We start from the raw sequence: 16239 nt of genomic DNA, 5'->3' as shown, positions 1-16239 counted from the left end.
TCAGACCTTAAAGTCTGAAAACCACTGCGCCTGCGTTGCCGTGTCCTCGCTTCCCCTGATGTCACCAGGAGCGCACGGCGCAGGCACAGACCATACTGGGCCTGCACAGTACGCTCCTGGTTCCATCAGCGGGAGTGAGGACACGGCAACGCAGGCGCAGTGGTTTTCAGACTTTAAAGTCTGAAATTCCAGAAGTGAACCAGAGGCGGGGCCGGAGAATTGGGGAGTGGCTGCGCGGGCACAGCATGTCTGTGGGGGACCATTAGAAGCCCTGGGTAACTTCAACTCATTTTCCCCTGACCACCCTACAGTGTCCCTTTAAGAGTCATGTATGAGCACAGCCCTATGCTCCTGCTGGGTTAATGCTTTACTTTACCCTTAATTACCAATATCAGCTGTCCTCACTATTACCTGTATCAAAACTGCTCCTATTGATCCAGTTGTTGATAGGGAGCAGATCAGACATTTAGGAAATAATTGTCAGATCCTGTCAGTCAGATGGGAAATTGCATTATGTGCACCCAGCATAATGTCCTTCCATATTATTATACTGTATTGTGCGTGGCTGAGGGAGACCTTTCAGAAATCCCCCCTTTGAAAATCCTGGGTTTGCCTCTGCACTGAATACAAATTTGACAGCAGGCTCTATTGTGAGCTAAAGATGCTGGCTGCTGTAGCACTGGGGAGAGTCACATGACAAAGTCCACAGCCTCTGTAACTACTGAGGGGAGGGACAAGAAGCAGCACTTTTATTTAGAAAAACAAGTAATTAAGTAATTTTCAGAAATGACGCAGTGGACAGATTACTCACGCAAAATCATCTTGCCAATGGTTGATGCCATTAAAGAAAACCCTATGCGGTTTGTGTGTGTGTGTGTGTGTGTGTGTGTGTGTTTGGGGGGGGGGGGGGGGGCGCCACGCCAGCATTCCTGCAGGCTTTCCAGCTCTCTCTCCCTGGCCGCGTCCCCTGCTGCTCCCCCACCTCCCTGCATGCTGTGAATGGGAGACACAATTTTTCCTTCCAGCATCGTGACCCAGAAGTCACGAAAGTGAAAGTAGCCCTGTTCGGCCCACAGGAGTGGCGGAGAGTGGCGGTTTTGGTGGCTACCTGACCCGCCCATCCCTCGGATCAGGTAGCCTAGTTTTTTTTTATGAGCCCACCTCAGGCTCTCTTTAAAGTAAGAAGCTATTGTAAGTAGAGATGGTAGAACATGTTTGTCGGCAAACGGTTCCAAGTGAACGTGCTCCAGTCGCATGCTCGCAAGTAGCGTGAACGATGCAGGATGTTCATGTCTGCCCTATACTTTTCCATGAAGCCATTTTCTGAGAGATAGGCTTGCTGTTTGATATTGTGCTGTGTATATGCTTCCTAGGTGCTCTGCTACTTGCAGTTCACCACATTGGAACCCCTAAATAATCCTTTTGAGAAATCCTGATCAGCAAAATAACCAGGCAACTGGTATTGCTTAAAAGGCAGCCTCCATATACCTCTTACTTCAGTTGTCCTTTAAAACAGCCATTCAATTAACCACCCTGGCGTTCTGATAAGATCGCCAGGGAGGCTGCGGGAGGGTTTTTTTTTAATTAAAAAAAAACTATTTCATGCAGCCAACTGAAAGTTGGCTGCATGAAAGCCCACTAGAGGGCGCTCCGGAGGCGTTCTTCCGATCGCCTCCGGCGCCCAGAATAAACAAGGAAGGCCGCAATGAGCGGCCTTCCTTGTTTTGCTTAGATCGTCGCCATAGCGACGAGCGGAGTGACGTCATCGACGTCCTGACGTCAGCCGCCTCCGATCCAGCCCTTAGCGCTGGGCGGAACTTTTTGTTCCGGTTACGCTGGGCTCAGGCGGCTGGGGGGACCCTCTTTCGCCGCTGCTCGCGGCGGATCGCCGCAGAGCGGCGGCGATCGGGCAGCACACGCGGCTGGCAAAGTGCCGGCTGCGTGTGCTGCACTTTATTTGAAGAAAATCGGCCCAGCAGGGCCTGAGCGGCAGCCTCCGGCGGTGATGGACGAGCTGAGCTCGTCCATACCGCCAGGCTGGTTAATAAGCAAACAATTTGTGTTTTCAAAAAAAAATGACTTTTTGGCCAAATCAAAATAATAACAACAAAGAAGTACTGCGCAATTGACATGTTGTAACCTTCAATCACATGTGGAATTAAAAACTGCATTTGATCAGGATCAATAAAAACCAACCGGTCTGCTGTGTCATTGTCTATCTACTCTTTATTTTGAGAAACTAATTAAAAGCTAATATGGCCAGAGAATCAACACTGCTGACAGATTTGGTGACACTGAATCTGGCAGTAACCTATTGACTCTTGCAAGCCTTATTAATCAACTTTATAATAAAAAAAAGTTTATAAAACAATGCGAACGTGTGTAGAAGTAACTTTAAAGGGATCCATGCAGCTTTTTTCTGCTGTTTGTCCTGATTTCTAATAGCTGTAGGAGCTGCCATCCCACCCCTCCCACCCTACCCTCTGCCTTTCTTTATCTAGGGTAGGTGTAACTGTAATAAAGTGTAACTCTCTAAACTGTTTGAAGTAACGTGTCCCATCTCTCCACCCCTCTGCTGATGAAAGCTTTTATTTGTTCATTAATACTGCTAATTATAGCAATCCTTATCTGCTTGCTCTTTCTGTGGATGGCAGACTCTTTTCAATGTAAAAAGAAGAGGTGGAATGAATTTGTTTTTAGCAATGAGCCACATTGTTGGCATGTATTTTTAATGTGCTATTGAGATTTCCTGGGTGCTAAAATGGTGCTTGGTTCATTTTAAATCAACTGATTGGAGGCAGAAACAGCACGGGACCAATGGCCGTGTAGCTTTGTACTACATCAAGTTATTTAATGTTAGTAGGGTGGGTGATGTCTGTGTAGCTTTGTACTACTTCGAGCTATATGATGCTAGCCGGGTCGGGGTGAGGACAGCAGATTAGCAAATTTTTTATCACATTTCTTCTGCAATCTGATTAAGATAGAGTGGAGCAAGGAGGGAGGTTGTATGTCACGAAGAAAAATATTTCTGATTGGGGTAATCAGTTGCTTCCTGGATCAGGCGGTCATTAACCTGTGTATTGCTACCTTTACTTGTGAGCCCAGAAGTAATTGCTTCATATAACACCTTAAAGGATACCCGAGGTGACATGTGACATGATGAGATAGACATGTGTATGTACAGTGCCTAGCACACAAATAACAATGCTGTATTCCTTTTTTTCTTCCTGTCTGAGAGAGTTAAATATCAGGTATGTAAGTGGCTGACTCAGTCTTGACTCAGACAGGAAGTGACTACAGTGTGACCCTCACTGATAAGAAATTCCAACTATAAAAGACTTTCCTAGCAGAAAATGGCTTCTGAGAGCAGTAAAGAGATAAAAGGTCAATAGTTCATAGATTTTAGCTCTGGCATACTTCATTGAATGTGACATTGAGCAAAAACAATAAAACTGTTAAAACTTAAAAAGTAGATTTAAACATAAAGTAAAACTGTGGACAATCTTAAAAAGTCATTTTTAGGAGAAGGAAGATAGATACAATCATTTATTTAATTAGTTTATTTCCGCCTCGGGTGTCCTTTAACCACTTAACATCTCAGTCGTTTTCAGCTTATGCATCCGAGCAATGTTCACCTCCCATTCATTAGCCTATAACTTTATCACTACTTATCACAATGAACTGATCTATATCTTGTTTTTTCCGCCACCAATTAGGCTTTCTTTGGGGGGTACATTTTGCTAAGAGCCACTTTACTGTAAATGCATTTTAACAGGAAGAATAAGAAAAAAAATGAAAAAAATCATTATTTGTCAGTTTTCGGCCATTATAGTTTTAAAATAATACATGCCTCCATAATTAAAACCCACGTATTGTTATTGCCCATTTGTCACGGTTATTTCACCATTTAAATTATGTCCCTATCACAATGTATCGCGACAATATTTTATTTGGAAATAAAAGAGCATTTTTTCCGTTTTGGATACATCACTATTTACAAGCTTATAAAAAAAAATAGAGAGAAATATTTCATCTTTACATAGATATTTAAAAAGTTTAGACCCTTAGGTAAATATTTATGTGTTTTTGTTTTTTTTATAGTAATGTTTTTTTGTTTTTTTTTATTAAACATTTTATGTGGGCATTTTTGGGAGGGTGGGTTTTAAAGGTGTTTTATTTGGGGAAATATTGGTGTATTGTAATGTTTTTGGGCATTTACATGTAGTTTTACATTTTGGCCACAAGATGGCAATCTCGATTTTTTTTACATGACGTCACTCTAAGCGTACAATGTACGCTTAGAAGGACACAGCTTCAGAAAGAGCGAAGCTTCCGAGAGAAGCTGTCGCTTTTTCAGCGGGGGAGAGGAATCAATGATCGGGCTCCATAGCCCGATAAATTGATTCCGTGGCTACCGACTCCGCGCCCGGGAGTGCGCGTGCACGCGCGCGATCGGCCGCGGGAGCGCGCCTGTCCTCCTTGACGTTTTTATACGTCAAGGAGGACAAAGTGGTTAAAGAGAATCTGTACTCTAAAATTCTTACAATAAAAAGCATACCATTCTATTCATTATGTTCTCCTGGGCCCCTCTGTGTTGTTTCTGCCACTCCCTGCTGCAATCCTGGCTTGTAATTGTCAGTTTTAGGCCCAGTGCACACCCGAGCGGATTTGGATACGATCCACCGGCCGCATCCGCCTGTAAATCCGCTTGGCTAATGTATTTCAATGGGCTGGTGCACACTGGTGTTTTGAGGTTTTTAGCAAACCGCAAATGTGCCTCCTGCTGCACGTTTGCGGTTTGCTAAAAACCTCAAACCGCAGGTGTGCACCAGCCCATAGAAATACAATAGCCAAGCGGATTTACAGGCGGATGCGGCCGGCGGATCGTATCCAAATCCGCTCGGTGTGCATTGAGCCAAATATTTGAAATCCGCATCAAAAACCGCTAGCATTTTGTGGATCTGCTAGCAGTTTTGGTATGCACTCGGCCTTAGGCAGTGTTTACAAACAAAAGACATGGCTGCTAACCAGCATGTGATAGCCTGAGAGAAGCTCACTCTGTGACTCATACAAAGCCTGGAGGGGGCGTGGAGAGGGTGTGTATAGCTTCTGCCTATCACAAGCAGAGCAGCACATTTCTGCCTCAGCCGACAAAGCTGACAAATGAAAGAAGATTAGATTATATAACAGAGATAATATAGCCACTGTGCAACTAGGAAAGGCTGCAGTAAGACAGGCCACATTAGAACATGTATAGGAACTTATAGGATAGAAGAAATAAGGCTGAAAATTTTGTTACAGAGTCTCTTTAATTAATTGATTAATTAACCAGATTAGCATGTGTTTGTCCAGTAAAAGATGATTTAAGCTGTTTGTTTGGAACTTACCTTTAAGAAGGACAAATCTTTATTGTTCCCGACAAGTACGATCTCCAGGTTGCCCATCACAATATTACAGTTGCTGTACCTGTCCTTTAAGATCTGATGTTGGTATTCAGCCTCACCGGTTACACTGAAGCCATTCATCGTCCCAGCACACACTGCAAGAGGCACAGAAACACAAATGGTCACTACATTACAACAATCTCGTTTCACATTCTGGTGAATTTTAACTTGTTTAGTTAATACATATTAATGTAAATGACATGTTCATAAAGCCTTAAAAACTGGAATAATATCTGCACACGTTCATACAGCAATAGCTAATATATACCAAATTCTGCTACAAAATTTATGGAAAATATCATTGAATTTTTAGAAAAACACATTTACATGTTATTTTATTAATCTGCAGTGTTTTATTAAATAATTTTCATTGAAAAGTAATTAAAACTTATGACAGTGCTTGAGACTGGACCCCCAACACACCATTGTTACCAACCATGGATGCCGGACCAATACTTGGAAACCACTAGTCTACTATTAATATTATTTATAAAGCGCTAACATATTACGCAGCGCTGGATAATAAATACATACAATGATACAAAGGATGACAGACGTAACATAACAAGGTTATACAAGAGAGGACAACATTATACAAGGCAAACGGTAAAAAATACATGAATGATTTTGGGCTGGTTAGGTAGGCCCAGAAATACAAGTATGAGGCTGTCATAGGACAGGAGCACACGATCATGCAGAATACACTAGGGAAGAGAGGACCCTGCTAAAGGCTTACAATCTTGTTTTTGGGTTGGGAAGAGCCTTTGATTAGGGGTTCAACGTATAAATCCAGCTTAGTTTATGAGAGGCATTGGAAAAAGCTACAGATAAACTAGAAAAATTGATGGATGTTGATCTAATGATCTCATTGGCTTCATTCTATGTGTTGCGGTATGCAACAAAGTACAAATCTGTTACACATTAAAAATGTTAACATAGTTTTGATCTTTCTTACAACTAACTTGTGAATAATGGTTGAGGTTATTCATCCTGTTATTTTTCCATCTTTAGCTAGCAACAATGTGAAAACAAGCTTTAGGCCCCATTCACACTGCATGCGTTTCCATCCGTGTTTCGGGAACGTGTGCAGGAGGCCGACACGCATGACATCAGACAGTGCATAGACTGCACTGTCTGATGTTCACACTGCATGCGTTCCGGACCAGTGCGGTGCGGGAACCCATGCTGCACGCATTTTTTCCAGAAACGCGCGGCTGACCCATTCACTTCAGTGAATGGGATCAGCCACGCAATGCATACTGATGCAAATGGCGTGCGTTCCTATACGTTGGGTTCCGAACGCGCGGCTGTCCGCGTTTGCTAATGTGAACAGGGCCTTACAGGTAAATGTTGCGCATCTGTTGGTGTACAATTTTACTCTGCAGAATACCAATTCCAGGGAAGAGCAGGGAAGTTTAACTTCTTAGCACTGTTACTAAAGGTGTGATCAGAGAATACTTTGGCCACCTACGGTGTAGAATTGCTTCTCCTGTGCAATCAGCAGGTACATGTATGCAGCACTGCTATGCTTGCTTCCTGCTGCTCTAACAGATGCACCATACCTTCACATGTCTCAATTCACAAAGGGCTGTTAAAGTGGCCACACATCAGACTATTTTTTTTATTCAATTCGAGCATCCTGATCTTCTGATTTTCTGTTCAGAATCTTAAAGGTACCACACACATATTTACGAGATTGCTGCAATTTCAGGATAAAAGATCGTAAACTCTGAAAAAAATGGTTGGTTACAAAAATCAAGAGAAAAATGTACTGAATAGTTACAAACAATTTTTTTTTCTGATTGAATACAATTTTACAATCCATTACACACACAATACAATTCTTGTTAAAATTCGTCTGAATTTTCCAACATGTTGAGTCTGAAGAAACAAAAAAAAAGGAAATTTGATCGGATTTATCGATTGAAAACAAAAAAAGCTTTTGATTTTTTGGGACAACTGATCATATTTATTGAATTGGTATAAAATTGGATCTTTTTATTGTATGGTGTGTAACCACCTTGAGGCTGCATTTCCACTTGTGCGGTGCGAATCGCCACGGTAAAAATTCGTATGCGGATGCGAATTTCGCATGCGGGTCAATGCGAATTTTCATGCTAATTCACATGCAAATTCGCATGGATGACGATGTATGCAAATTTAACCATGGCAGTGCTGGTGTGCTTTTCCATTGTTTCTTTGCAAATTCGCATGAAAATTCGCATACCCAAACCTCATGCGAATTTCCTATTAAATACATTGTACGCGATTCGCATAGCGGTATGCGATATGCGAATTCTGATGGCTCTGCCATGCGAATTTTTTCTGCACAGAAAAACGCAAAGGAATCCTGACAAGTGGAAACAGTCCCATTCACTTGTATTGCTATGCGAATTTGCACGCGAAAAACGCATGCGAATTCGTGATAGTGGAAATGGGCCCTTAGACTTTTTCCAAATGCACTAAGATTTTTACACGTGCAGTAGACGTTCAGTAATACACTAAGACCTGTTAGGTAAAGTCTCAGCTCATTCTGCTACCGTATGTGATGTTCTCCTACTTCTGTGCAGTGACAGCATTACACAAGTAAGAGGTATCCTTTTAGATCAACGTTTCCCCTTTTAGCACCTCTGAATTTGTGTACTGGTCTTCCTCAGCATTTTGTTTTAATAGCGTTTAGATCAGAGGTGTCCAACTGCAGCCCTTGAGGTCCATATCCATGCTAGTATTTAGGATGGACTGAGAAATGGAGAAATGTGTTCTACTCGATGTACCTCACCCTTCCTGATTCAGCCCCATCAATTAATTTGAGATGTGTTAAAAATGTGTGAGGACCTCAGCCCTTGAGTACTGGAGATGGACAGTCTTGGTTTAGATGAACTTTAACTAAACATAAGACACACCATGCTTAGATGATTTTACAAGTTGCTCCTCAGCAGGGGCATAGCAATAGGGGTTGCAGAGGTAGCGACCGCATCGGGGCCCTTGGGCCAGAGGGGCCCTGAAGGGCCCTCCCTCAACTATAGTATTAGCTCTCTATTGGTCCTGTGCTCATAATAATCACTTCTATAGATACTTTGAATAGTGGTAATCATTAACAAACTGTTCCCCATCCCCTTCTTGCCCTTCTGACACTGTAGTTGCCATTGTCAGGTTTTGGTGCATCGTATCAATTGTTATTTATAAAATGCTTGGGGGGCCCCATTGTAAAACTTGCATCGGGGCCCACAGCTCCTTAGCTACGCCACTGCTCCTCAGCATCCTGGAGCGGGAGTCTAAAGGGTTATTGTCTAAAGGGCTGTGGGGGAAAACACTTCCTGCATCGGCTCTCTTCTTCTTGTCCTGCTCAGCAGTATATCGGCACCAATGGAGGAAGTAGCAGGACTATTGCAAATACCTTCTGTTTCAAGAAGGCAAATTATACTCAGTGATACTTATCTGTGATCTATACATCAGGTCTATTCAGTGGTCTGCAGAACGCAAACAGAAATAATGGATATGTAGTAAGCATGGACCACAGAAAAATCACATTAAGATGTTTGTATACATTGGTGGTGCATTACTGATCAGGAAACAAACTGGGGGGGGGGGTGATTTAGTATTTTTAGTTCACTTACCCTTTATAACTGGCATTACATAAATAAATTATAATGAACAAGAGGTGCAATAAAACTTTAAGTGGTCCCAGTACCGAGGTCTTGGCTCAGTAAATGTGAGTATTTTAGTTGAGCTACTAGAAGTTAATGTTGGAAAGCTTATAACAAATGAACCAGATGACACATTATGGTCCACCGTATTGTGTTTTCACAGCTGTATATAGTGAATTCCTCTCTTCCAGGTCTAGACTATCAGCACTGGACAAGTGGACCATTCTGTCCCCCATAGAAATTTCACACTCTTCTATTGAACAATGTGCAATCTAATTATGGAAATGGCCTCCTGTGTTCAGAGCTGCTTCATTTATTTCCTTACTGTTGTGAATAATTAAAAGAAGAGAGAAGCCCAGTGATGGATAAGGGTGATTTTCCCCCTCCAGACGTAGAAATGGGAAAGGTCAAGCATTAGAAAGAATCCAAACAAACCCAAGAACATTGACAAGTGTCCAAGCAATGCTGCCCCCGCCTCTGCCTGTCCTGGAGAGAATGGCTCCTCTCTGTGTCGGACACAATGTGTCCTTCTCTGTGTCTGGACACAGCCTCTCATTGTGCCCAAGGCAGGAATCTGATGGGGAACTCAGAGAGCAGGACTGAGGAGGAGAGAGATCTGGATGCAAACAGTAACGTGCTTCTTACACCCCACTAGCATAAGACTTCTGTGAGCACCACTGAGGGCAATGTATGCAAGCACACACACAGCAAAGAGCTCTGCATTGATGTTACACAATTACATCGCTACTGAGGAGATACATACTGAAAACATGTCCACTTTACTGCATTAGTTACATTTTACTAATTAAGTTACATACTGATAACAACAGTAAATGGTAGATAACTAGTTAAAGCAAACCTGAAGCGGAAAAAACCCATTTGATATAATGAATTGTGTAGTACGGATAACGAATAGAACATTAGTAGCAAAGAAAAGAGTCTCATTTTTTGATTTTCAGTTATATAGCTTTTTTTTTTTTTTACAACATTGCATCTTTCTGTCATATTTTCAGAAATAATGACCTTTTGAACTTTCCTGCAGTAAAACCTTATCTCATGCTGTCTCTCACTCTTTCATGCCAGTTTAAGTGCTTCAGAAAACAGGACTGTATTTGACCCAGTGGGTCGATGAAGTCTGAAAAAATCTTTTGCATTGATAACAATTGAAGTTTTTTTTTTAACTCTTCCCATACTGGAAAACAACATGAGACTTTTTTCTTTAACACTTTCCAGCTTAGTCTATGTCGCAATAAAGCAAAAAATAAATGTTAGAACATAAACAGGGTCTTATTAATGAGGCAAGGACCACCTGTTACATCACTCACTCACTTGTGAGGCTCCAGGACATCTCCAAAGTAGCCCCTCCGCCTCCTCTACAGCGCTGCGTAATATGTTGGCGCTTTATAAATACAACAAATAAATAATAAATAAATATGAAACTCCCTATCCCCATCAGGCTCACCCCATCTTCAACTCATTCAAGCAGGCCTTAAAGACCCACTGATCATTACTGTTTACTCGCCACCCATCTTCATAGCTAAAGCCCCCTCCCTTGGACTTACACTCCCCCCCATGTGTACCTTTTCCCCATGCCTTAGGTTGTAAGTCCTCTTCCCTGTGTACTCTTATCTTCCATGACTCCATATGGACTCAGTGATTCATCTGCTTTACTTATCCCTACATTGTTTCATTACTGTGTGCACCATTGTATAATATTCCTGTGTAACATTGTTTAAAGGACATCCAAGGTCAAGAAAGAATATCCAGCTTTACTCACCTTGGGCTTCTTCCAGCCCCTAGAAGTCTGTGTGGTCCCTGAATGAAGCTTCGGTCTTCTGGGTCCAGCTGTCAGTCTAGTGGATCTAGTGGACAACGCAGAATGCTACTGGCATCGGGAGTGCGATCGCAAGAGACATGTGCAAAAGCCGCTGACCCAGCGGGTCGAGGATCCACTACAGGACTGACAGCAGGCCCCAGAAGACCAGAGCTGCAGTGAGGGGCCACACAGACTTCTCAGGCTGGAAGAAGCCCCAGGTGAGTAAAGCTGGATATGCTTTCTTGACCTCAGATGTCCTTTAATGCTGTAATGTCTCCCCAATCTATTGTACAGCAGTGTGTAATATGTTACACTCTATAAATAAAGTTTATTCATAATAATAAGCCCATGTTCAACCAATGACAATTCATCTTTCAATGATATGACTGCACTTGGTCACTTGGAAACTGCACTCAGTATATCCTGAAAGCTCTTTGTACTCATATCTAGAAACAAAAGAATTAAAGGGACACTTAAGTCAAACAAAAAAAATGAGTTTTACTCACCTAGGGCTTCCAATAGCCCCTGCAGCTGTCCGGTACCCTCGCCGTCTCCCTCCGATCCTCCTGGCCCCGCCGGCAGCCACTTCCTGTTTCGGTGACAGGAGCTGACAGGCTGGGGACGCGAGTGATTCTTCGCGTTCCCAGACACATTAGCACCCTCTATGCTGCTATATGGTATATGATATTTGCTATAGCAGCATAGATGGCACTATTGTGGCCAGGAACGCGAAGAATCACTCGCGTCCCCAGCCTGTCAGCTCCTGTCACCGAAACAGGAAGTGGCTGCCGGCGGGTAGAGATGAGCCGAAATTTTCGAAATTTCGAACTGCTTTTATTACGAATGCGAAATTTAACATTACGACCCAAATTCGTAATTAATTTTCAAATCGTAATTTACAATTTCGTAATCGAAATTTCACTCCCGTAATGACGAATTTCGTGTCTCCAACCGAAATTTTACTTTTTCAGGTTTGTAAGGGTTTCTATCCCTCTAGATGCCTAAAATGAATAGCACAGCCAGCTCCTCCTCCTCCTCCTCCTCCTCCTCCCCTCTCTCTCTCTCTCTCTCTCTCTCTCTCTCTCTCTCTCTCTCTCTCTCTCTCTCTCTCTCTCTCTCTCAGAGATCTGTAGTATTTCAAAACCATACTCACATTCATGACATGTCCAGGGATCAAACCCAGGCCAACCACATGGAAGACAGCTATGCTCACCACCATACCACCAAACACACACTAAATAGACTGCTAACCTAAATCTTACTTGTAGACAGTCATATGAGACACATGCTGGGTGCAGGGCTTTGTGATTGGACCATGGACCATGCGATAGAGTGAGGTGCAAAAATGAAATCATGCCTAGCAGAGGATGGTTTCACAATGCTAAATGCTAGGCTGGCTGTGGTGCAATTGGTTAGTGCGTCTGGCTGGTAACAGCAAGGTTACAGGTTCGATTCCATCCAGGCATGTCTTTTCCTTTTGCGTTCAACAGTTGTCCAAACAGAGCCAACAGAGCCCCAGATAGCCATGTAGAGTTAGGTCACAGCTAGCCTGGCTGTGGTGCAATTGGTTAGTGTGTCTGGCTGGTAACAGCAAGGTTACAGGTTCGATTCCATCCAGGCATGTCTTTTCCTTTTGCGTGCGCGCGCTGCGCCATTGAACCCCATGGGGTATTTTGCGTGCGTAAAACTTTACGCATGCAAAACTTTGTGCTCGGTGTTTGGACGACTGTTGAACGCAAAAGGAAAAGACATGCCTGGATGGAATCGAACCTGTAACCTTGCTGTTACCAGCCAGACACACTAACCAATTGCACCACAGCCAGGCTAGCTGTGACCTAACTCTACATGGCTATCTGGGGCTCTGTTGGCTCTGTTTGGACAACTGTTGAACGCAAAAGGAAAAGACATGCCTGGATGGAATCGAACCTGTAACCTTGCTGTTACCAGCCAGACGCACTAACCAATTGCACCACAGCCAGCCTAGCATTTAGCATTGTGAAACCATCCTCTGCTAGGCATGATTTCATTTTTGCACCTCACTCTATCGCATGGTCCATGGTCCAATCACAAAGCCCTGCACCCAGCATGTGTCTCATATGACTGTCTACAAGTAAGATTTAGGTTAGCAGTCTATTTAGTGTGTGTTTGGTGGTATGGTGGTGAGCATAGCTGTCTTCCATGTGGTTGGCCTGGGTTTGATCCCTGGACATGTCATGAATGTGAGTATGGTTTTGAAATACTACAGATCTCTGAGAGAGAGAGAGAGAGAGAGAGAGAGAGAGAGAGAGAGAGGAGGAGGAGGAGGAGGAGGAGGGGGGGGGTGGTTGGTTATTCATTTTAGGCATCTAGAGGGATAGAAACCTTTGCAAACTTTAAAATACTAAATTTCGTAATTACGAAAATTTGCGTAATTTGCGAAAATTACGAAATTTCGATTACTGCTAAAATCGTAATTGTAGTAATTTCGCGAAATTTCGGAAATTCGTAATTAGGTCATTACGCTCATCCAGGAGGATCGGAGGGAGACGGCGAGGGCACCGGACAGCTGCAGGGGGCTATTGGACGCCCCAGGTGAGTAAAACTCTCTTTTTTTTGTTTGACTTAAGGGTCCCTTTAAGGTCTCAGTGTCTTCTGCCATGCTCCTGATCCAAAACACAATCATTTTACCCCTGAAAACATTCTGTGTTGCAGTACACACAGATGCCCTTTGGCATAATACCAATAAAGAGAGATCAAAGACAATTGCTGGTCAGTATATAACAAAGAATAAATTGTTTCTGTGCTGTTCTTCAGTATTTCCTTACTCTGTAGATGTATTTATTCTCTTTTCGATTGTCAAACATATAATTTAGGAGTAATATTTACCTCCATTTTTGGATCATTGTCATCTGAAGTAATGACAAGGAGGTTCAGCTGTTTCCAGTCACACAATAACGGCATCATTATCCGTCGCCCTTGCAAGGTGCCTTTGGGGGTAAATGTAGATTGAATTGGCGATTGCATAACTATGCTGCTATATCATGTGAGGTTTATAATCATTTAGATTCTATCTGTGCACAGTAAATTAAAATATGGATTATTAGCTGTTGCTGACATGACAGGTAACTGGAAAAGAACACAGTCCAATGGTTTATTGCATTCTTTTCTCCTTATGTCTCAAGGTTTTAGTGTATTTTTAAAAACAGATTATCACCATTTTCCATGAAAGGTCCACTATAGAAAAATACTTGCCCACAAAGTCATCCACATAAAGGCCCACATGCTAGATCAGGGGCCAGGAACCTTTTTGCCTGAGATAGCCATAAACGCCACATATTTTATAATGTAATTCCGTTAGAGCCATACAATATGTTTCAAACTGGGACAATAGAGCTCACACCCCTGTTGCCATGGTGATGTGTATACAGTTGGTCCGCCAGGCAGTGGAAGTGTCAGACACGTCTTCAGCTTCTCTTGGGTTTCAGCAACATCAGCAATTTCCCCAAGAGCCAGACAAGAGAAATACAGACTAACAGCTTGTACAATTAGCTAGGTAACTTGGGGGTTGATCCACTTTGTAGGACAAGATCCCCACACTTTGGCCCAATAGGCTGTCTGTCAAGTGACAGGCAGCCTAATGGGCCAATCAAAGTGCGGAGATCTTGTTCTACAAAGTCACTGCACTGGACCTGACAGAATTCAGAGTAGGACAATTGAAGCAGCCGTTTGTTTTGGGGTAGTGCGAGTAAGTAGTACATGCTACAGCAGTAGCGTGCCTACTTTGAAAATGTTACTTGCGCTGCCACACTAAGCTGTGCTGCTTGAGCAATGTAGCTTAGTGAATCAACCCCTACTGATTTGTCTGTGAGCCAGATGCAGCCTTTAAAAGAGCCACAGCTGGCTCCCAAGCCATAGGTTCCCTACCGCTGTGCTAGATGGATGTCGCCTATCAAGGATCGGGACCTGGTCCCTAGGGTGACATCGCTGGGCTTTACAGATACGTAGTTAGCCAGCAGGGCTAATGACGCATTCTGTTGCAATGTGTTGGAGGGGGGGGGGGGTCGCATGCAGATGAGGTGAGTGGGCCCAGCAGGGGGACCAAAGCTATTAGCCGATACTCTGCCGCAGTCACCCTGGTGGATCACAGGCTAGGCGGTGGTTGAGGGTGGGGGGCTACTGTACACACGCCAGATTACTGGAAGAGGCGGTCATTATCAGCCACCTCAGACGACTTTAACCCTCCTGGCGGTAACCCCGAACTTAGTTCGGGGTAAGCCGCGCAGGAGGATTTCTCAGGCCCTGCTGGGCCCATTTGCCTAATTTTTTTTGCTACTTGCAGCTAGCACTTTGCTAGCTGCGTGTGCACACCGATTGCCGCCACTCCGCGCCGATTCGCCGCTACCCGCCGCGCCGTTTCCCCCCAAGACCCCTTGCGCAGCCTGGCCTATCAGCGCCAGGCAGCGCTGAGGGGTGGATCGGGACTCCCGATGACGTCACGACGTTGATGACGTCATCACGACCGTCGCCATGGCGATGGGGAAAGCCCTCCAGGAAATCCCGTTCTTTGAACGGGATTTCCTGTTAGCAGATCGCCGGTGGCGATCAAAGCGGGTGGGGGGATGCGCTGCACATTTTTAAAAAATGCCCCCTGTGGTTTTTAATAGACCGCCAGGAGGGTTAATATAGTATGCCTTAACAGGAGCAGAATAAAAAATAAAACACAAATAAGTACCAGAAATGCAATTTTTTTATATCTGCCAACTTCTCCGAAGTTGTTTCTGAGCAAAACGTTTTTTTTTTATAAAATAAAGTTGTAAGTGAAACCTGACCAATCTGTCCACATTTTACTGACCTATTCATGAGGACTGTAGCAGCAGCACTGCAGTGCAGTTATAGTGCAGGAAGCCTCATGCATGTGATTATTGTTACACTGTACCCTGAGGACATCAACACTTATGCTGAGAACACAATTAGAATGGTAAACAGACCTGCCAAGTATGATTTCCACCACCATCAATCTTTCTAATGGAAGTTCTAGTAACAGACATGCATATTCAGCTCTGCCAAGCATGTGTGTTCATTTTTATGGAGTGGATCAGGTCAGACATCATGCAGTAACTACACCTCAGGAAAAATAAGCAATGATCACCTGTAGCACAGTTGTCAAACACAAGGCCCGCAGGCCAAATGCCCTACTTGCCATTTTATGGGGCCCTCAAGAGCTTCAAATACCGGTACGTATTATTGAACATTGTCCGTTTGAGCCTGGGTGCAGCAACCACCCATGGGACCCCATGCGAAATTAGTATGGAGACCCCTCTTTGGATTTCAATCTCCCCCAGCCATCACACAC

General features: G+C 43.6%; 1 protein-coding gene across 1 annotated transcript in view; it reads right to left on the bottom strand.

Annotated features, from left to right (window-relative positions):
- Positions 1-16239, bottom strand: part of ERBB3 (erb-b2 receptor tyrosine kinase 3) — a 160289-nt gene that overhangs the window by 90452 nt on the left and 53598 nt on the right. The window contains exon 2 of the mRNA XM_068267621.1: positions 5388-5539. Within this exon, the coding sequence (XP_068123722.1) occupies positions 5388-5539 (152 nt within the window). The remainder of the gene's footprint in view (positions 1-5387; positions 5540-16239) is intronic.

The sequence above is a fragment of the Hyperolius riggenbachi genome, chromosome 2 (assembly GCF_040937935.1).
Source record: "Hyperolius riggenbachi isolate aHypRig1 chromosome 2, aHypRig1.pri, whole genome shotgun sequence".
Taxonomy (NCBI): Eukaryota; Metazoa; Chordata; class Amphibia; order Anura; family Hyperoliidae; genus Hyperolius; species Hyperolius riggenbachi.
This window is presented reverse-complemented; position numbering and strand designations above follow the sequence as displayed.